This window comes from Fusarium vanettenii (assembly GCF_000151355.1).
Source record: "Fusarium vanettenii 77-13-4 chromosome 2 genomic scaffold NECHAsca_18_chr2_1_0, whole genome shotgun sequence".
Taxonomy (NCBI): domain Eukaryota; kingdom Fungi; phylum Ascomycota; class Sordariomycetes; order Hypocreales; family Nectriaceae; genus Fusarium; species Fusarium vanettenii.
Genome location: NW_003315867.1, coordinates 1108435 through 1129620, shown reverse-complemented (window position 1 = coordinate 1129620; position 21186 = coordinate 1108435). Strand labels below are relative to the sequence as shown.

General features: G+C 50.9%; 5 protein-coding genes across 5 annotated transcripts; 3 read left to right on the top strand and 2 right to left on the bottom strand.

The window, feature by feature from the left end:
* Nucleotides 1-1313: 1313 nt before the first annotated feature.
* On the top strand, nucleotides 1314-3109 carry NECHADRAFT_76199 (uncharacterized protein; the record flags this gene model as incomplete). Its single annotated transcript, XM_003046415.1, has 3 exons — nucleotides 1314-1397; nucleotides 1487-1796; nucleotides 1848-3109. 3 exons carry the CDS (start codon nucleotides 1314-1316, stop codon nucleotides 3107-3109), a joined length of 1656 nt encoding a protein of 551 aa, XP_003046461.1.
* Nucleotides 3110-8376: 5267 nt separating this feature from the next.
* NECHADRAFT_76198 (uncharacterized protein) lies at nucleotides 8377-9829 on the bottom strand (the record flags this gene model as incomplete). Its single annotated transcript, XM_003045847.1, has 2 exons — nucleotides 8377-8856; nucleotides 9062-9829. The coding sequence occupies 2 exons, from the start codon at nucleotides 9827-9829 to the stop codon at nucleotides 8377-8379; spliced, it is 1248 nt and encodes a 415-aa protein (XP_003045893.1).
* A 349-nt stretch (nucleotides 9830-10178) lies between these two features.
* NECHADRAFT_76197 (uncharacterized protein) lies at nucleotides 10179-12164 on the top strand (the record flags this gene model as incomplete). Its single annotated transcript, XM_003046414.1, has 2 exons — nucleotides 10179-11868; nucleotides 12079-12164. 2 exons carry the CDS (start codon nucleotides 10179-10181, stop codon nucleotides 12162-12164), a joined length of 1776 nt encoding a protein of 591 aa, XP_003046460.1.
* Nucleotides 12165-12856: 692 nt separating this feature from the next.
* On the bottom strand, nucleotides 12857-14668 carry NECHADRAFT_33961 (uncharacterized protein; the record flags this gene model as incomplete). Its single annotated transcript, XM_003045846.1, has 3 exons — nucleotides 12857-13595; nucleotides 13642-14453; nucleotides 14501-14668. The coding sequence occupies 3 exons, from the start codon at nucleotides 14666-14668 to the stop codon at nucleotides 12857-12859; spliced, it is 1719 nt and encodes a 572-aa protein (XP_003045892.1).
* Nucleotides 14669-16413: 1745 nt separating this feature from the next.
* NECHADRAFT_66207 (uncharacterized protein) lies at nucleotides 16414-18619 on the top strand. Its single transcript, XM_003046413.1, has 3 exons — nucleotides 16414-17083; nucleotides 17149-17653; nucleotides 17699-18619. Exons 1-3 carry the CDS (start codon nucleotides 16615-16617, stop codon nucleotides 18387-18389), a joined length of 1665 nt encoding a protein of 554 aa, XP_003046459.1. The 5' UTR covers nucleotides 16414-16614; the 3' UTR covers nucleotides 18390-18619.
* The last annotated feature ends 2567 nt before the right edge of the window (nucleotides 18620-21186 follow it).

Here is a 21186-nt window from a genome sequence, read left to right as displayed (position 1 = left end):
GAGTAAAATTGCCTAGATTTTACAAATCCGAGGGGATACCATGACTTCCAAGAGATATGCAGATAAATGCTGGCATCATGGCCAAATTCTAAGAGTTTGGATAAGATGGATGAGTTGACTCGATGAGATCGAGTAATACCTTTCTTCGCAGGGAGGCTAAGATTATTTAGGTGCGACGCTGCAGCATCTTAGCCGTGTCGTTGCGCCGATAAGAAGCAAATCTGGCCAATGAGGAGCGACCATTTACGCCATACCGGGGAAGCCGCCCCTCACGGCATGGCTCTTGCCTGTCCGGCTCTGATAGCGGCCTGGGGCATGTGCAGGTCATCCAGGCGGCCACTAAACACCCGCTTCCACGCTTGTTCCAATTTATCAGCCCTTGGTTTACAGCACTTCATCCCGTTCTCGGCGCTTTTACTGTTTGTGAGGAGACATCGAGAGACATGATATCACACTGTCAACCTGAGCTGAACCTTGCCTCAATGACGATTCTCTGTTCTCACTGGACATGTCCTGGTGGGGGTTCCTCCACCCCGACACTTTGGACCCCTGTCACATCGCGTTGTGGCTACAATCTCCTCAACCTACTACACGGTCCCGGACCATGTCTCTTGGAGTGACATGGAGTGTCGGTGGCAATATGCTCGAGTTCGGATTGCTGTTCATTGACTGCTCTGCTTAGTCTTCAATGGGTGTTTGTCTGCTTCTTCATGTCCATCATGGCGCAAAAACCACATTGCTCTTTAAGAGCTGACGACCACTTACCCAAAACGCTATAGGTGGTGTACCTCTCATGCGGAGGGATCGCCCATCCTTCGTTCGACAATCCACACCGAGTGGCCGGCGGCGATGGTCCCAGCGCGGTTCATCGGGTAGCTATCTGCAACGGCCAGGTCTGGTCTGGGGATGGATGGCCAGACTGATAGCGGCGGCTGATAACCTTCTCCATCTGATGGGGTCCCGTCTTGTCTCCCCTTGCTCCGCGGCACTCAACCATCAAGCCATAAATACCGGCCAGCGCCCTCCACATTCAGACGTCCCAGACACTGAGACAGTGGAGAACCTCCAACCGGTCACCCTTGTTCTTTGACAAGCAATCCCTTACACCCTTCTCTTGGTGACATTGGATCTCATCCCAATCTACCCATCTCTCGTGTCACCTGCACGTCATCACCCCTCCTCCAAGCCAGACCCTTCTTCTTGTGGTTTAAGCTTTTTCTAGAACTCTTTCGCTGGAGTTTCGTCTGCACCATATTCTAGATTGCTTCCCGTCTTATCTATTCTGTTTTATCACCCCAACACGGTTTGTCGTCATGGAGACTGGCTCTCGAGCTAAGTCCTGGGCTGACAGGCTCGCCGTCGAGTCGGAACCCGGCTTGACGAGCACCCAGCTTATGGTATGAAGACATTTCAAACCTTTGCGTTCCTAAATGGGGCGTAAATAGGTTCAATTGACGAGACCGAGCTGTACTGAACCCTTATGCAGCTCACCAACCATGATCTGAAACCGGTCGAGAAGGAACGCCGTCAATGGGGCGCCTGGAACTTTGTCGGCTTCTGGATCGCCGATTCTTTCAACATCAACACTTGGATGATCTCTTCGTCCATGATTGTTGCTGGCCTCTCGTGGTGGCAGGCATGGCTGTGTGTCTGGATCGGCTATAGCATCACTGGTATTTTCGTCGCCATGAATGCTCGTGTCGGTGCCATGTACCACATTGGTTTCCCTGTGGCCAACAGAGCTGCCTTTGGTATCTGGGGAAGTTTGTGGCCTGTCCTGAACCGTGCCGCTATGGGTATGCTCAATCTTGTTCCTGTTTGCCGCTCGTCACTAATACCACTGATAGCCTGTGTTTGGTACGGAGTCCAAAGTTACATCGGAGGCCAATGTGTCTATCTCATGATCCGCTCCATCTGGAAGTCCTATGCAGATATTCCCAACACCTTCAGCAAAGACTCGGGAACGAGCACGCCCTATTTTGTCGCCTTCTTCCTCTTCTGGGTTGGCTCCCTTCCAGCAATCTGGTTCCCCGTCCACAAGATCCGACATCTTTTCACCGTCAAGGCATATGTGGTCCCTGTTGCTGGAATTGCTTTCCTTGCCTGGACCATTTCTAAGGCTGGCGGCATTGGACCCATTGTGAAGACAGGCAACAAGATCCACGGCAGCGATTTGGCATGGGAGATTGTCAAAGGCATCATGTCCTCTATTGCCAACTTTGCGACCCTCATCGTCAACGGTAGCGACTTTTCTCGTTTTGCCCGCAAGCCCAGCGATGCGCTCTGGTCCCAGCTCATTACCATCCCCATCGGCTTCGCCCTCACCTCCTTCATCGGCATTATCGTCTCATCGGCATCTTCCGTCATGTACACTGACCCTATCTGGAATCCCCTTAACTTGCTTGACAAGTACATCGACGACGGTAACTCCGCTGAGCGTTTTGGAGTCTTTGTCATCGCCATGGCCTTCACACTTGCACAGCTTGGTACCAACATCGCCGCCAACTCCGTCTCTGCCGGTACTGATATGACGGCTCTGCTTCCTCGATGGATCGATATCCGCCGCGGAGGATACATCTGTGCAGTCATTGGTTTCGCCATCTGCCCTTGGCAACTACTCAAGGACAGCAACCAGTTTACCACTTATCTTTCCGCTTACAGTGTGTTCCTTAGCTCCATCGCTGGAGTCATGGTATCCGACTACTATCTCGTGCGAAAGGGATATCTCGAGCTCAAGGAACTCTACGATGGTCGAAAGGAGGGACCTTACTACTACACATTCGGTATCCATTGGCGCGGATATGCCGCCTACATTGCAGGTATTCTGATCAACGTTGTCGGTTTCGCCGGTGCCGTCGGCCAGACCGTGCCCAAGGGAGCTACCTATATCTACAACGTCAACTACTTCTGCGGATTCCTGATCTCGCTCAGCGTGTACTGGAGCTTGTGCAAGATTTTCCCGATCCCCGCGACGAGCAGCCGCTGGATGGAGGTTGGCGACGAGATTGACGATCTGCGAGTTGGCTACGACACTGGAAGCCAGAATTACGACGAAGAGCACGTTACGGGCCCAGCACCCAAGGTGGCTGATGATATGAAGCATTTCTGAGTTATGGTGCATAAGCGTGATGATTAGAAGAGGTTATGTGAGCGATGTCTATCGTTAGAATGATTTAGTTGAAGGATATCCCGTTTTGTTGGCAAAGAGCCTTCTTGAACCTTATTTGACCCATGACTTGGCGTGTTTTTGCTTTGGTGTGTATCCTGAGCACCGTTGTTTGCTGTGCCTCTATCGATTTGTTAGACATGCAGGTATCCCATGCAGAAAATGGGTTAGGTAAATATGTAAGAACTATCCATAGAGAGCTGGCCTCTACTTGCGGAGCTTGTCCCTACACAAGAAGCCATAGATCAAGAGCAAGCATCTTATGCTTGAGAGTATCTAGTTAGGTAGTCATAATGAAAACCTGTGCTATAATTGAGAGATCAACTCATCTATATATCGGCTTCTCGGGATTCTTTTATTCTTACCCTAGAGTAATAGCCAGGCCATACTTCTCTTCATGGTTCGTTCATGGCTCAAGATGGTACAGCACGCTAGAGTACGTGGCGCCATGTCTAAGAGCGAGTATCCACCATGGCGCACACCGCGTCCTCATAACCATTGTTTCATCAACTGGTCTCCAAGCCCCGTTGGCTCAGTGGTAAAGCGTATCACTAGTAATTCAACGACATGATAAGATCACTGGTTCGATTCCAGTACGGGGCATCACAATCACCAAGCGATCAGATTCATCTGATCGCGCTCTTTTTGCGCTTCCGTATCAAAAGTTGGTGGGTGATGCTTTGTGGTGGTGTTGAGGTTTGATTACCCTTTTTGTGTGTTGCATTGGAACGGCTCGGCACGTGCGACCTTATCTGGCTTAAGGTTGGTGCGGGATGACGTTGGGACTGCGGGGTGTGCTCCTTGACATCGGAAGTAGCGGAGCGTAGATAAACAGATAAACAGATAAACAAATGAATATGTACTTGTCTTAGATTTAATGGAGAGGGTCTGGTTTTATTGCTAACGTGTACTATCATAGGTCAAATTACTTCTTTTTGACCTTTTATCCATGTATTGTACTTGCGTCGCTTCTTTTGATTTGCACCTCTCACACCCTTGACATTGATACCCTTTTTATATCCATGACTTCCATCGTAGATGTAAATGGTTATCTGGCGAGGGTCAAGTGATCAATGATCCCTGTTTCCGTGATAATAACATCGTTGTGTTCGGCGATGTACTCAACCCTCAAGACCTTGGGAAATATTGACCATCAACGAGAGACCAGCTGTTCCTGGGTCTTCTGACCACAAATTTCTTTTTGGGATTGATCTTGTCGCCCCAAACTCCCAGCTTAACCCAATGTGACTAAGATTACTCAGTCTTCCTTGGTTTTCGTTGAATCCGAGAATCTCTCTGCTCTGGCCAACAGCTACCGTCTATTGCGCACCGTATGTGAGTGCGTCACAGAGACTGGCTTGGTCCTGACAGTTTCCCAGATGGCTTAGGTGGGAACTTCCAGGACCGTAATGACTGCTCACTTTATTATTTTGGTGCTCTTCGTCGACTTGAACGAGAAGTCGAATGACAAAACAGAGCGAGCGTGATGTTAGTATGCCTCCCGCCTTGCCAGCGCTTGTCAGGGACAAAACTCGGTGATTCTGCTTGAGATTAGACCCAGCACCAGCCAAAATCAGTCGGAAGTGGTTAAAAACCTCCCTGTAACTAGTCCTGGCACAACAGCTTTGATTGAAGCATGCGAAGGGATGGGAGGTATATATAGAGAGTTTTTTTCCACGTTGTATCTACCTTCTTCCGATTCTACCCAGAAGGGTATGTTTCTTTTTTTTTTTTTGTGTGCGATGCGGATGGTGAAACCCGGATCCCCCTTCTGAGGCTGCGTGCTCCCGACTTTGGCGTGCTGACCGCAATGTTTCTTGCCGCCGACGATACCAATTTGCAGGAGTAGTTGAAGTCCCTTCTCGGAAGTGATTTATATATTGGGCATATGATCGGGGATCGGCTCCCCAGGCGACGCATTCCAGCAACATTGACAGTAGGGGAGAATAAGAAGCCTTCAATGCCTTGCCAACAGCTGCGCCTGATTCAGCATAACATTGATCCCGGTGTCCTCATCCGGGTTTTCTTGGTCTTTATGGCCAACATCGCTGCCCATAGACCACTAACTGATTTTGCCAATTTGCGGATACAAGTACGATACAAAGTTATGTATCCAAGCTCTGCGCCTGCCGACTCGTCAAGCAATCTCTGCCATAGAATAACAACAATGGAAGAGCCATGCTGCTCACATCCATCGTAGTGGGAGTCGATTCGCAGGCAACGAGTACCACTGACCCCAATCCTAACTCGCAGAGCTCATCAAATCTTGGACGAGGACGTTTTATATTCCCTTTAGATCTCATAACCCATCGGGCCAACGATCGAAGCAAGAAATCTCCAATCGATGTCGGGGAACCGGCCTAGGACCTACTATACATAAGCCTGCTTCACTTCAGCGACCGGCTCAGGTGCTCTGGTGTCCATCGTTGCTGATTTCTGGTTAGTTTTCTTGCACGTGCGGTGTTGCCAACTTCAGGTTGGGGATCATAGATGACCCTCTCAACCCCTTTTCTGCTGCTCTTTTTGACCAGCAACACGCTCCACGCACGCCAGTTCCGAGTATGTATCTCCATGTTTGCACCAAATGGGCTGTTAACTGGGATGTGATGACAAAGAAACTGTCCTGTCTCCCTTTCCCGAAAGGGCAGCAAGCCGCCGAGAGGAACTATGATCCCCGTTTCCGAGATCATACCTAGCCTCTTTCCGTTTGCTCTTTGATGGCTTCGACTGCGTTCTTGACAAGAAAATCAATCAGCTCTAGGGCTAAATTTTCCAGCTTGAGACACGCTATCTCGAGCACTATATATAATGATAGGTAAGTGACAGAGTAGAGCCGAGGCAAAAAGGATCGTACGTGAAGAAGTACGCATCGGCGATGTACCACCACTACAGGAGCCACAAGACTCATAGGCCGGAGTGGTGCACTTCTCCTTTATTTTTAATGCTCAGAGTTGTCATAACAGACTCTGTCGATGATAATATAGGTTCAAATATTTGTTCAGAGGAGTAGTCATCATGGAACTTCTTCTCCCACCGTGCTACCCTTCTGAAAGAGATAACTTAGGAACGGCCGAATTTCCTAGAGATCATAGCAGAGTGCTTATTTGCGTGTTAGATATATCTAGAGGTAGCGCATCAAGTGTGTGCGAAGTCTGGGATACTGAAGTAAAGTCTTTATGATCGCCTCACACTCAGGTAATGATGAGACCTTATCACTTGGTGCATATAGCAAACTACTAGATGCATCACGGAACCGAGGAAATGTCTTTTTTTCGCTCGCTACTTTGATTACTGCCTGGTGTCGAGTGTGCGAGACCCTGGGGGGAAACCCCTGGCGCTGTCTGGATGACGATGAGCATCGACATCGACATCGAGTAGAATGCGACAATTTGGCTCGTTCTTTTGGAGCGTCCGATTCAGTCTTGACGGTAGGTGTATATAAGTTGGGAGATTCGACTGGCTTGACGCACGCCGTAGAGAGCCTGCAATTCTTATAGTACCACAGGGTTGGCAAGGCGGTTCCGAAAACGGTCCTGCCACGAAAGCCAGACCGAAATACCGGGAGGCTTCCTCAGCCTGGGCTATTGGTGTATCTATATCCATTGATGAAAATCAATGACTCTCTGGCAACTGCGACCCCTTTTCGCCATTCGATTGGAAATGGGAGATGGTATATAAATGTTCTTGAGGCTGCACAGAAGACACCAAAGCTTGTCATGGTCTGCTGGTGGTGAAGATGGGCTCGTGTCCTCGTGGCAGATTGCGCAATCAAGGACATAAGCTGCCAGGGATATGTCAGGATAAATACATCTGTTGCAAAGAGCAGGCCAGGGGATATCCTTGGCCAATAAAGAGCCCCTCTAATAGGCGCAGTAGGAGAAGAAAGCCCGTGTCTGGAGTGGGTGAAGTATATACGAAGATAGCGAAGAATTGCATTCCACGGCCCGGCAAACCCAATTTCATCAGTTTCCACAAGGCCAAAGAGACAGCGGTGACTTGAGCTGTCGCTCATTCTGAGGCGAGCCGCAACGTGTCCGCGGTTGCGTGAAGCGGGCCGGCTCAGGCTCGTGGCTTGGTCGTTGGAAGGATGAAGTTCCCTGCGACCGACTGTGTGAAAAACAGCAAGGTCGATGTTGTGACATGATAGGTAAAAGTTGAAAATATATATAGGGCAATGAGTTTATACAGAGCTTTCGGCAACCGAGCCAAGTCAAATTGAGGTCCGTCCCAGGCAGGTAGCCAACAACATGTCGAGTTATACCGCTTGGGCTTCGTACAAGAGTGTCTGCCATCAGAGTTATTTTTGTATGAAGCGCAGGAGGGAAGTATGAGCTTAGGCTCCCGTGATCGAAAGCCGCACGCGTCGTGTACTTTATGATGGGTTCTCGAACCCCACTAGTAATAATAGATCTGATTGCTCGTGTGTATTCAAAAGGGAGGTTGCGTGCAAGTATAGATTCAAGGGTGATGATCGCATCAAAGGGGCCCGGAGGATGACAGAGTTGAGACCTGTTGCAAGGGTCTGGGGTCTCTCATTGCATTGACGCAGGAATTCCTGCCCTCTTAGCTTCCATTATGTCTCATACGGGAATGTCCCTTTTCGCTGTTCGGTGACTGTGGTGGTTCCCGGGTCCCCTCGGGTGAGTGGACGCCCGAGATTTTCTTTTATGGGCTTACGCGAGATATCCTGCGAGCTAGAGAGTAAAGGGAGCCTGGCTTAGAGAGTTCTAATGGAGTGCTATATGAGTGGGCTGAGAAGGGGGCTATAATATAATGTATTGCACTTTTTGCAAATTATGGTGATCGTATTAGGGAGAGAAGGCGAACTGGAAAAGGGGAAGACGCGGACTATTTATACCCACCAAGTTTTCTTAGCTCTTGTTCATTTATTCCTGTTTTCATTTTGTGTCGTGCTATCCTTTGCCATGTTGAAATGCTATTTAGCAACATTCGCCAACACGTTAACAAGCATCACCAAGGACAGTTTGTCAAGCCATCAATCTTAGTTTTCTCTTCTAGAACGCCGCGCTATGTACAATCTGTCCATCATCTCCTCCTAAGAAGCAACTCTATCAAGAAAATCCCAGTCAAGCACGGTCCCCAAGTAAACAGCGACGCTGATCCATGGTAGGAGAAGGCGGCTGCGCCTGTACGCCCGTTGAGAAGCAAGCTCTGCCTAGCCTCTCTCAATTGTTCCCCGTCCGAGACAGCTACATCCTGTTCCGACCTTGGGCAAACCCAGTGAACGTGATTTCAGAAAGTCTTCTGGCCGTGTCCAGCATGTCTTCTGCTGTCGCTCGATAGTAGGGGTTCATAATTGCCATCTCTCGGAACCGTCCAAGCTCCGCCCCGTTGGCCGCCTCCCTGACTGCCTTGAATACTTGCTCACGAGGATGCATTGGCTTCCGCTGAAAGCCGGACGCATTCATGGCATACGCTAGGGTAACAAAGAGAGACCAGATGTCCATCTTGACCGTCTGGGGCCACTTCGAGTCCTGATATAGTTCGGGCGCCATGTACATTTTGGTACCAGCATACGTCTGGGCGTTGACCACCGTGTTGGCAAGGCCAAAATCTGCAAGCTGGTATAGATATTTCCCATCCGATAACGGTGTAAAGAGAATGTTGAGGGGTTTGACATCCCGGTGAATCATGCCTTTTTTGGCAAGGTAGTCAAGGGCCTGTAGCATCTGGAAGGCGAGTGAAAAGGCGGCATTTGTATTTCTTTCAAAGAGGTGATTTCCCTTTATCAAGTCTTGGACGCTTCCGGGTTTGAGTTCCATGAAAATATCGAAATACCCGTCGTCTGCGAATTGGGACGTTATGTATGTTATGATGTTCGCCTGGTGCTGTTAGCTGACGCTTCACAGGACTGAACTCGCTTGGGGTTCTTACATGGGAAACACTAGACAGCATGTGGGCCTCTTGCTCCAGTGAGGAGTATTCGTCGAAATGGTTATGAGACATCTTCAGCCGTTTGACAGCCAGATGCTTGCCAGTATCGACATCGGCGACCTTCCAAACCTCACCAAATGCTCCCTTTCCGAGCTTCTTTCGTTTCGAGTATCTGATCATCCCCCAAATGCCAGCAGCATGAATTCCGGTATATAGGGGGGATGGCCCGCTTGTCGGTGGCTCGTCTGCGATGGTGCGAGCATGGTGGGGATTGCCTACTCTGTTGTCGTCACGCTGGTCATGCCAAAAAATTTGGAGCTGATACAGATCGTGGTTCGGACCACCCATACTAAACTGCAGATTAATTTCCCGGTCGACAAGGACTCTGCGGTCAAGGTGTCCCTCCTTGAAGGGCTTCGCTGTCCGCCCGTAAGGCTGAGTCGAGTTGTCCAGTGATCGGTCTTGGAGGATTACCTCCTCCCTGTTGTGTTCGTCAAGCTCGAAAGAGCAATGGTAAGGCGAGATTTCAAGATCGTCGAATTTGATGTTACCTACACGACCGAGAATGGCAAGAGTGTCGTTTGAGCCTGATGCGATCTGGGGCCCGATATCTAGCCCCTGAACCTTGACAGTCGGGTTGTCGCTGTGAAGAGGGAAAGACGAGACAAAACGGTCATTGTCCCGGTAAGTGAGAATGCCTATGGCCCTGGCATTCAAGGGCACGAGCGAAAACAAAGCTTGGGGATGGGGGGGTTGGCCGGGAGGCATTGCGAAGGGTGGTGTCTCCCATGAGAGTGCTGGAACAAACAAGTTTGACGAAAAAGGTAATGGTGGCAGGACATTTAACTTTTAAAAGACCACCATGAGCACCCAGCTTGTCGCCTTGGTGCCTGTTGGGACCAGAAGCCCCTGACCCCATTGCGTGTTTGCAAGATTTCTTTGTTCTTTCTGGTGGCGCGTTTGAGCCCCCCTTCTAAGCCCCCTTTCATTCTCTCACCGTTCACAGCTATGCAAGCTACCGGTGTCTTGGCAACATATTCTTTGTCTCTCCTCTACTATACATTACCTGGCCTCTGACCAAGTTTGTTTGCACAATCTGACATGTCTCATCAACATTATGACCATGTCGTCGTTCCTCAGCAACACTCCGTCGCCCCCGGGCCTTGAATCCCCTCAACAGCAACCAATCGACCCCAAACAGCCAGGGCCAGCTGAAACCACACAGTCCCCAGTCTCCAGCGCCCAGGCCAACGATCGATTCGCGTGGATACAGCACTGGAGGCGAACTCACGGATCATCGGCGTGCCATCAGTTCCACACTCAAGCTAGATGGGAGCAAGACAAGCTCGAACACCAGAGAAGTTATATGGGCCGCCGAAGACAGACGCAGCCATGGGATGACTCTTTCAATATTCGGGGTAACGCCTACAACAACGTTCGAAACAGTTGGATAGAACAGGGCATCTGGAGGAAAGTATGGGATGAACCCTGGGCTAAGGAAAGAGATGTCGGATTGTTCGATCAATCCCCTCACTCCCTCAAACCGGAACCGACTAAATCGCAGCCAGGCTCTCGATGGGGCCATGAGGATGGAGGTCCGCCGCCAGACAAAGAGTTCGAGCGCGACCCTTATCGAACTATTTATGCTCCTAGGGCTAGGCTGGGAGGAATGTCTCTAGATGAAAAATGGTATGTCGAAGGATCCATACCGGGCCCCGATTTCCCGGTTCCGAAGCCCAGGGCTCGCAATTCTGAAGCATCTCGTCCCTACCGCCAGTTCTTGTATCAGATTGCCAAGGAGCGTGAGTGGATAAAAGATGAGATGGACTTTCACCGTGCGTTTCGCCCATACAACCTCGATCTCGATTCCATGGCCTACAAAACTGTCAAGCACAACTGGATCTGGGGTCGCATCTGGAAACCCGAGTGGGACAAGCTACCGGGGAGTACTTGGGCTCATGAAGATCCCCTCCAAGAACAGGATAGAGAGGGGCCCGTTGGCACTGTTGATAAGTCGAGTGAACAGCCGAGCACTGTCATTCATCGCCCGTACAAACGGGTGAGCGAGATCGTTGATGACTGCGCGAAAATTCCACTCTCACAACGACGTGATCCCTTTACTCAGGAATTGCTATATCCTGAAGTCATACCAGGCTCCTCCGACGACGTAATTGAAGCTATCCCAGGCGGGGCTATCTCAGGCCAAGCCCTCGATTTCACGTACCAGCCCGCCATCGCTGACGGCACAAACAACCTGGACCAGGCTTCTAAGGACCAAAAGGGAACCACCAATTCGCCGCAGGGGGAGACTCGTGGCAGCGAAGATGGATCCCTGTTTGGCCCAACTCTTCGCCCCCAGGTGCAAATCCAACCCCCTGGAAGCCATGGCGAGTCATCTAAGAGTGGCGGGAAACAGAAACGCGCCAGAAGGCAAAGCGATGAACTTGACGAGCAGCCTCCAAAACGGCCGAAGCATACCCATCAACACTCTGTTCCCTCTTCCCGGGAAGTGCCAGGTCCTGCTGGTACGGACAATGAAGCACTTACCCCGAGAGACGTCATCACAAAGGGTAAGCAGGTAGCCGAAGGGGAAGCTTTGGGAGCTGTCTCCAACCCGCGACGACCTAGCCCTGGGATTACAGAAGGGGGAGGACAACGGGCTTCCACAGCTGCGGCAGAACAGCAAGGGGGTGAATGGAGCTTTGGGCCGCCGAGACCTGGAAAGCGAAGCCGGCCAAGACAAGCCGATCAGAATGACACTCCGAGAATTGCAAAGAGACAGAAGAAGAATGGCAAGCATGGTCGAGGTAAAAAGTAGGGAGGCGGTATCAAGTGCGGAAGTGTGGAAGAGGTGGGCTTTTGAGGAGCTTTGTTCTTTGGAGAGGTGGGCTGGTTCAGGATGCTTGAGGTTCATTATCTTAAGTTCGGGTCTTGCAGGCGTTTGTCCCTTATTTGACCGTATTCCAGTTTGTCATGTTTATCTATTTAGTGAATTGATTAGTTACCGTTCTACTCAGACACAGAGCGCAGTCTACCTAGGAGCCCCCAGTCATCTAACACCACTCTACAGACCTTTTACGACTTCAACGATGGGTATGGTTAAGGAAGGCCCCGCCCGAGAGACGTGTGTACCTTTCTCAAAAAGACAATCTGCCTAGAACGGGCGTTCTTGACAACGAGGAGGAGGGTATTCCGACATCAAAAAGACGGGCAACGGGCAAAAAAGCAAGCTTCGTAGGATCGCCTGCCCCGTACTGGAATCGAACCAGTGATCTTATCATTACTAGTGATACGCTTTACCACTGAGCCAACGGGGCTTTACAGGTGATTCCTCGCTTGTTGAATGGCGGTTCAATATTGGTGTTGATAAATCCCGCACTTGGGTGGGGTAAGGGGCGAGCCCCTTTTCACGCCACATTCAGATGAGACCAGAGCCATGATATGAAATTGACTCCCAACGCAACGTCTTTGCTTGAAAGTAATTCTCATAACTTAAACTTAAACTCATGATCCATGAGCGAGAGTGCAATATGTTTGAAATGTTCTGAATGATTGCTATTAACCCCTGTATTAATCCTCCATGCTATCTACTCTAGGGTCCCTGTCTTTGCCCACATCGGAATACCATGAGTTCCAACTATTATATCCGCCTCTGAGTATCGGTCCAAATGAGTCTATCTATAACTTTTGAAGTCCTGTCCTTTTCCTGCTTTCATGAATCATAACCTTGCAATGCCCCTAAAACGAATCCCGTATAAGCAACCAAACTTTTAACCCAACAAACCATTGCTTTTCCTAAACAAAATCCTTGACAACATCGTAAATGCGAACAACCTTTACCTCAACCTCTGCACCCTTCCTTTCAAACGTGTCGGTATCCTTTCGCTCCTCCTCGTCTTGCCCACCAACAGCTTCCTCATTAATGCTCAGCTGATCCGAGGGTGTGGCGAAAACAGAAGGACTCTCAGTCTCGGAGAGATCAGACTCCAAGTCATCCTTCTTGGATTTGGGCTCCTCGACATCTTCGCAGCCAGCTTTTGGGAGCTTGATGAAAAAGTCCAGGACGAGAGCCAGGCATGCAAGACCGAAAGCAATCCAAAAGACACCCTTGTGTTGGGCCTTGAGATCCCAGCCCTTTGATTCAAACACACCGACCACCACGGCGATGATAGCAAGGAGGAATGCGCTGGCAAGGTATGAAGCAACAAAGATCAAGGCGCCTGCCAATCCAAGGAGATGGCGCGGTAGGGTCGAGGTCATGAAGACGTTGCCGATTGCCGAAAGAACAGAGATGCAGGCTCCCTCAGCCATGAGGGCCGGAAATACCCAAGCCCAGTAGCTAGGGTTGTTGGGCATGAGGGCGAAAAGTAAGATGGCGATGACCTTGGCCACTCCACAAAGGATGAGGATAATCTGGCCCGAGAGGATGTGGAGGAGGAGACCACTAGTGATGGACAAGATCATGCCACCAGCAGCCCATGGAGCAAACCAAACTGAGGCAGTCATGGGGTCCTTTCCAAGAACAGACTTGATACTGTTTTTGTTAGTCAAAGATCATAGTATGGTGAAAGGAGTCTTACTAAAAATTGGCGTAGAAGAGAAACACCGAGTAAACACCAAACTTCAAGGACAAGATGCCCAGCATCTTCTTCATGCCCTTGACCTGGAAGATCTCCGGTGGGACCAGAGGGGCAGAAGACACCCAACCCTCAACGAAAATGGCTGCAATAAGAAATGCGCAGCCAACGACGAGAGTTGCGATGATGTGCGGCGCGATCCAGCCATAGCGACGGCTATCCGTGATAGCATAGATGACCAGAAGAAGCCCGGGAACCATAGTGCCGATACCCCACCAGTCCATGACATTGCCTCCCTTCCTAGCCTCAGCATAGTCACGGGGCGATGCCCAAAGCGAGACGCAAACGGCGGGAGCCAAGATCATGGTAATCAGCCAAAAGTACCATCCCCAGGTGAGGTACTGCTGAACCATGCCACCACACATGGTCCCAAGGAAGAACATGACCGGGACCATGGCACCATAGAGGCTGAACACGAGATTCTTCCGGGGACCTGGGCGATAGGTGCGTCCGATCAAGGAGACGCCGGCGGGCAGAAAGGCTGCAGCTCCGAGACCCTGCATCGCACGGCAGAAGACAAGCATGAAGAAGGTCTTGCTAAAGCCTGTAATGATAGACCAGACAACAACCCATAGAATGCCCACGTGGAAGAGCAGATAACCTCCAAACATGTCGACCAACCTGGCGCAGGGGAACAGGAACGAGCCGGCTACCAAGGTGATGACACTGGAGAGCCATGTCTGAGAGTCCTGGGGGATGTTCAAGGCATCAGAGATTCCGGGAATAAGAATCTGGAAGCCGCCGACAAAGAATTCCTTCAACTCATTAGTCAAGCTCTACATATAGATGATAAGAAGCCTACCGTAGCCGCAAGAGATGTCACCATGGACGCGACAAATACCACCTCAGTCCATGTTGACTTGAATGCTTCAGGCCGCTGTCGTCCCAACCTCTCAAGGTCGAACTCTTCTGGGATCTCCTCAATGGTGATCCGAGTGTCTGGCTCTTTGGACTTGTTGTTGGGTACCATATCTCCAGGCGGGGTGCTATGTTAGAATGCCCGTAAACCCCTGAGGCTGGCAAATTGGTTTATCAAGGACCGAGTGAGAACAGAGGAGCCGAAGCAGCGGATGATAGACTGCACTCAGGAATATAAATATTACAAGAGAAATTTGCAACTATGCAAGTATCTGACGAGTTTGCGGAGGAGAATAGCGTTTCGGAGAGTCCTTATTGTGAGTCGACCGTTGAGATCGAGATGCTTAAGCTTCACTGATCCGTTTCTGATATCATCGTGATAATTGGGAGCCGCCATTCCATCTCTTTATACTCTCTACTATTCTGCTTGCTTTGGCCATGGCGTGGACCAAACTCGCGATATCGCAACACGTTGTGGGCATGCCATCTCGGTCTGGACGGACTTGACGATGCTTCCAAGGTCCGTGGAACGACGATTTCCAGGCCGTAGCGGTGAGATAAACGCAGAAGATGCTCTCTGCTTTCCTATTTTGGGGAGCTCCAGAGTCTGGCCTCGGGGCCATCTCCACCAGATGGCGACGCGTCGCCACAATGTGTCATATTAAGAAGATGGTGGGAGGAGCAAGGCGTCAATGTGTCATGGAAGCGAACCCAATAAAGGCAGGGGAATAACGGTGAAAGGGGAAGAGAAAAAATTGAACTATCGTGAAGTCCGTTGTCGCAATATTGTGGTGGAGTTGCGGAGGAGCATGTGGAGGTAGCTGGAAGGATGAGAAGTCAGGGCTCTGCCTCGTGGGCCAAGGAGACGATCACAAGCGCAAGCAAGCTTTGCTCAAACTAACAAACTACCTTCATGCCAGTCAGTTCATTTGCAGACCAAGCCGGACTTGATACGCCGAGGAGGGGACGGGGGGAGTTGTGATAGCAGAGCCGCGCTGAGTAACGCCAGCCACAGCTGCGAACCATGCCATGGGCAAAGAGCCATCAAGGCCTGAACTAGTCAGTGTCAGGCCTTGTTGTCCAGAGCCAAAAAGAAAAAGGCATCAAGCTCCTCATCGCAATTCTGGGTCCGGAGACGCGACGAGTGACAGCTGATTTCCTCTTTTGGCGTGGTTGTGTGCTCTGGCTGGACGACCTGGGCACAGCCCACAATGACAAGCTTTCTGCGAGCTCTGATGGAAGGTTTATGATGCAGGTCCCGGAGCTTCGGCTGCACGGTATGTCGTTTCCTTTCCGCATTGGGGCAGGACGGCATCGGCCGTAGTCGGGATTGCGAAGCGTCCCGTGCTGGAGGGTGTCGATGCTCGACAGGCCAGGGCGTCCAGGTTGGATGGCAAGCAAGCAAGGGCTTGCATTGCTGCTGGCGTGTCGCCAACGTGGGGCGGCGGCTCTCAAAGAGGTTGCGGAGAACAAAGCAGAGCTAGGCGAGGGGTGAGGCGAGACGGACGATACCTGGGATCGACTGGCATTGGTACGTTGTTAGTTGACGTGAGGTGATTACATACAACGTTATACATGATCGCATCGTGAACCTCCATTGGAGTCGAGTCATGGGATCTGATGCGTGCCTGCACCTGCCCTAGAAAGGTGATAGTGATAGAAAAAACGTGCCCGATCTTGGATCTTGGTTCATTTTGGTTGCGCCTGCCGTCTAAGGTCATCCATTCATTCCTTCTCCAACTTGAGGAAAGTTCTACCTGCCTGCCTACCTACCTACCTACCCCTCCACTTGTTCCCCTCCATCTGTTCCCGCTCCCCTCTTCTTTCTCCTCCACGTCTTCCACGACACGCTACCATTTCTTCTATCGTCATCATCATCGATTCTCTCTTTTGCATCATCCACTTCTTTCTCATCCTCCCCTTGTTTACCTCTATCCGCGACCAGACCAGACCATCATGAACCTTCTGTAGTCTCGAGCCCCCTCGTTGCTCTCAACCGCTGTCCGCACCGAAAAGAGCCCGCCCTAGCTATCTGGCTGCTCAGTCAGCGCCCGGCGCATGCCGCCAAGCAACACCAAACCGTGTCACAACTGCCGTCGTCGACGCCTGCGCTGCGACCGCTCGTGGCCGACATGCCACAAGTGCGCAGTCTCGGGGCAGGAATGCCTCGGGTATGGCAAGGTCTTCGTCTGGACACAAGGCATTGACTCGCAGGGCAATGTCAACCCGCCGCCCGGTCGGAGGATACCCGATGATGGGGATGTTTCCGGTTCCTCCTCTCTCAGTGTTTCGCCGTCTCCTCCGGGCCAACAGCCGGGTCATGGCCTGCCCCGTCCCCAGCCTAGGCCGGATCCCAGTGACCAGCACCCACTGGCCCAGCTAGTCCAGAAGGCTAGAGAGCAGGCCGCCCAGCAGATGAACCGGCAACAGTCTCCCCAGGCCGACTCGCCCTTGCAACCACCGGGAGCTCTAACCGATCCACTGTTCCAGGACCTCGACCGCACCTCACGATACTATCTATCCCACTGTCAGTCCACCCAACAGTGGCGTTTCCCCTCTCATCTTTGTCAGTCACGCTAACGCATGTGCCAGTTTCTGAGAGGGTCTGCAAAGATCTCGTGGTGCGAGACACACCCGAGGACAACCCGTTTCGCGAGCTTCTGCCTTTGACGCGGAAGCATCCGCTTCTTCTGCAGATTCTCGTTGCGACATCAGCCCTTCATTGGTCCAACATCTTCCGCCGTGTCAGCGACATCCCTCCCGGCCTCTCGGATCCTGGTGGCTACCTCTCTCAGCTTAGATCGAGAGACCTTGTGACACGACAAGCCCTCATTGATGCATTGACAGCCAAGCAAAAGGCCATGAGCCACCTTCGCGAAGTGCTTGACACCCTTGACCCTGCCGGCAGCGAGGTGGCTCTGGCTGCCATGCACTTCTTTATCAAGTTCGATCTGATTGATCTTGACAAGTCGGAGAACCAGAGCTGGAGGGCCCACCTCGAGGGCGCCACAAGTATCATGGCGCTGCTCAACCCAGATAGCAGCACGGATGCATCCAGTAGGATGCTACGGGACCGTGTCATTACAGACAGCTTCATGTAAGTCCTTCATCCGAACACCACCAACACTGCTAACCCTTGCAGCTACAACATCCTGGGCTCGACCTTGACTTCGGGAGGTCTCGCTGCCCGTGTTGCTCGACAAGCTTTCCAGTTCCTGCCCGTAATGAAGCGGGTCGAGTTGACCAATTCCCTGTCATGTCCACCGGATATCCTGAATATCATCTTGACTGCATCTCAGCTGTCCCACCAGACGCCATGGACCGACCAGTCCCTTACAGCAGCCGATGAGGCGCTTGCCCTGATTGATCAAGCGCTTGCTGTCGACATTGCGGCATGGGCCGAGTATCTCCGACAACACAATGTCACCATGGACCTCGAAAGCCGAGTGCACCTAGCGGCGGCACACAGGTCGGCCGCGTGTCTCTACATTCTACAAGCGCTGCCCTTGGTACGATCTATGAGGACGATTGACACGGACTTTCTCCTGCAAGACACGCTAAGCCACTTGGCTGCAATTGGCGAAGACGATGTTTACTTTAAAGCATCATCGTGGCCAACGTTTATTGCAGGAGCCGAGACGCGTGATCCAGAAAAGCGTACGTGGACTATGACACGGCTCTTGTCGATCTGGGACATTTGCCCATGGGGTTACCTCTTTACGGCCATTGAGATGCTCAAGGCGGCGTGGGCCATGCAGGATTCGCGGGGAACCGAGAGCGTCAACTGGTTACGTGATCTGCGAGGATTGGGGTTTGAAAATTTGATTGTTTGATTTCTATTCTATGATTTGTTGTTGGTGGATTCTGGTTCCAGTCCAGATGGTGCAGCGGGTTGGTGATTACATGTTTGGACATCTAAGAGAGCGAGAAGACAAAAGTTGTGCTTTTGCGGTCAGCACAGCACCCATGACTACCGGCCCCGTGCCACGGAGCATCTACTAGATAGAAGGGCCTATTTTAGCCATAATCGTAGCGTAATACTAGACAAGGAAAGGTTTCCCGGTGTTGACTCGCTCACAGCCGAGACTATCCCAATCTGGGCTCGAGTGCTACTCGACAGAAATTTGCATCTCACGATGGCTTCAAAAAGACGGTGTCCCCACTGACACTTTTACTTGTTCTCCGCGACCCCCACCAATTGCTTCACATGGTCTGCTCTAGCGTGGAAGCTGTTGCTCTAGCCTGGAATCTGGAACTTCTCCATACATGTACGGACCTGCCCGTGGCCGTTGTCCTTTTGGTCTTGAATGATTCCCCGGCATGCTGGGTCTCGATCGAGGACGATTGCCTGCCGCATTGGCCCAGCTGCAGCTCTGATTTGCCCCGGCGGTGACACCTCAGGGTCCTCCCCTCACTTTGGCTCCACAGGAGAGGAATATGCAAGCCCGGGCAAGTTAGCAAGGGCCTGCAGCTTGTCAAAAGTGGTGATTCGACAAGAAATCTCGGCCGAGAACACCTGACACACTCTGGCCGCACGTTTTTGCTTTCGTGTGTCTGACCGACGTTGCGCACGTGTATCACAAGGCACCCTCTCCCTCGCCGTAGCACCGCCTCCAAAGCCAAGATTCCTCTTTCCTCCTCAACTGTGACAAGGGGGAGGTGTGTGTGTGTCTGCTGTGCGCCGGGCTCTACCGTAGATCCGGGTGGTGTGCTTGCCGGTGTGGTAGCCCGCCCCCCATTTTGCAGCGCGGCTAATGTCTACTGGCCCCTTTGACATCTGCCGGACCAGTCGCCTTGCTTGAACAGAGGGGACGGCCTGGCGATCATTTCGGTTAGACAAACTGACTTGTCTCAAATGGACAAAACACCAAAAAAGGTGAGCGCGAGAGACATCGTGACATTCAAGCTACGTACCCTAAAAGTTCCCCCGTCGCTTAAAGACTTTACCTTTCCGGATATGGCCAATGGCATCCCACATGGCTGCCTAAAAATACTACTACCACCTTCCTAATCCTTAGGTTGACAACGCAGAGTAAAAATAAACTTTAAAGGCTAAATCTAGACACCGAACAACGACATAGCAATATGTTGAGATAATGGGCAATGACGCAAAAAGAAAGGTCTCAGAGGGAGTCGAACCCTCGCTGGCGGAATCAGAATCCGCAGTCATAACCGTTAGACCATGAAACCGAGGATTTCTGGCTGCCAATTTTGAACTTGCGATTATGTTTGCAAGACCCAGAATTGGAATTAGCCATCTGAGCAGCTACCCAAGTCATTTTGCAAATAGGAACTAGTTAGTATCCTGAATAGCAGACTCATTAGATGCTTTGATATTGAAAACTCTCATATCTCGGTTTTAATGACCCTGGAAGGTTGATTTGTTGAGCTGCATCAGCTGTGAAGCTCATGCCACCCTACACCTGAACCCTTCACATCCAAAGTGGACCATACTTGACTGATTCCCTTCTCGTGCACTGCAAATTCTAGTAAAATATCTTCAAGGCATTAAAAATACCTATCTGATATAATAAACAAAGTAGTTTCGAGATGCTCATGGAAGGCTGGCGGTGAACACCGTGGACAAGAAAGAAATGTAAAGGCCATGCTCTAAATAGCAGTTGACATGGGCACCGACGGGTTCAAAGTGATTCTTTCCCGCAACACCTTATCTATCTACATAGTCGACATTGGGCACTGTTGGGCACCTTGGGGGCACAAATGATAGATCAACAAGTCTAAATGGGGGCCATGTTCAAGCATGCATGGAACAGTTGGCGCTAATGGCAACCAAAGGCCAGCGTATCGGAAGTCAAAGCCGATACTGATTCCACCAAGGACGGCAATAAGGAAAGACGTACCCGGAGACAACGTCGATGATGACAATGAGAAGTGAAAAAGGTGGTTATTGCAAAAACAGGCAGGTGTAGCGATTCACGACGGCCGAAAAAAATCGGTATAACAACCGAATTATAGATCTTAGATAGCAAAATACCCAATCGCATCTTCTCCAGTAGCCAAGCCTCCCCCGTGTGCAGCTCCCAAGAGTAAGAAAAACCCAGAGCTGAGGTTTCGAATCGTTTCGGTGGTGATGGAGTCACCGCTGGGAAACTCTCGTTCCGAGCGCTAACACACAAAAGTATCGAAGACCCCCCAGCGTAGATCTTTTGTTTCTAGAAGATCGGCCGGGTTGAAACCTCTCAGGAGTCCAATCGCATTTGGAGGACGGTGGCCAAGAGGTGTCCTGAAACTTGCAGGGTGGGTAGAGGTTGAAACTACACAAGTGGTTGACTTGAACTGACTTGCAAGAGAAGAATAAAATGTATTAAAGATGTTTTTAGAGTAATAAAGACTTTAAAGAGTAAGTGTTATCAAAATTGAATTGTTTAATATGCAGGAAAGAGTTAATTTGGTAGTCATCACAGTATTACTCCAACTGACTGTGCTTTGACCTTCAAAAACCACCGAGTTCAAGTTTCGAATCACGCCCGTGATTGGGGCACCGTCTCCAGCCTGACCAAAACACGAAACCAAAACTTCGAAACCTGAACCGCACCAGTACATGCTCAGCCTCAACGGACAGACATCAACCAGCAGCAGCAGCAGCAACACCTGAAGCTGTTGCTGGGC

Bases quoted from the DNA above. Each gene is read 5' to 3' on its own strand.
- NECHADRAFT_66207 (XM_003046413.1), top strand. From the start codon at position 16,615: ATGCCGCCAAGCAACACCAAACCGTGTCACAACTGCCGTCGTCGACGC. The intron at 17,084-17,148 runs GTCAGTCCACCC...CGCATGTGCCAG, and splicing joins ACGATACTATCTATCCCACT to TTTCTGAGAGGGTCTGCAAA. The intron at 17,654-17,698 runs GTAAGTCCTTCA...TAACCCTTGCAG, and splicing joins GTCATTACAGACAGCTTCAT to CTACAACATCCTGGGCTCGA.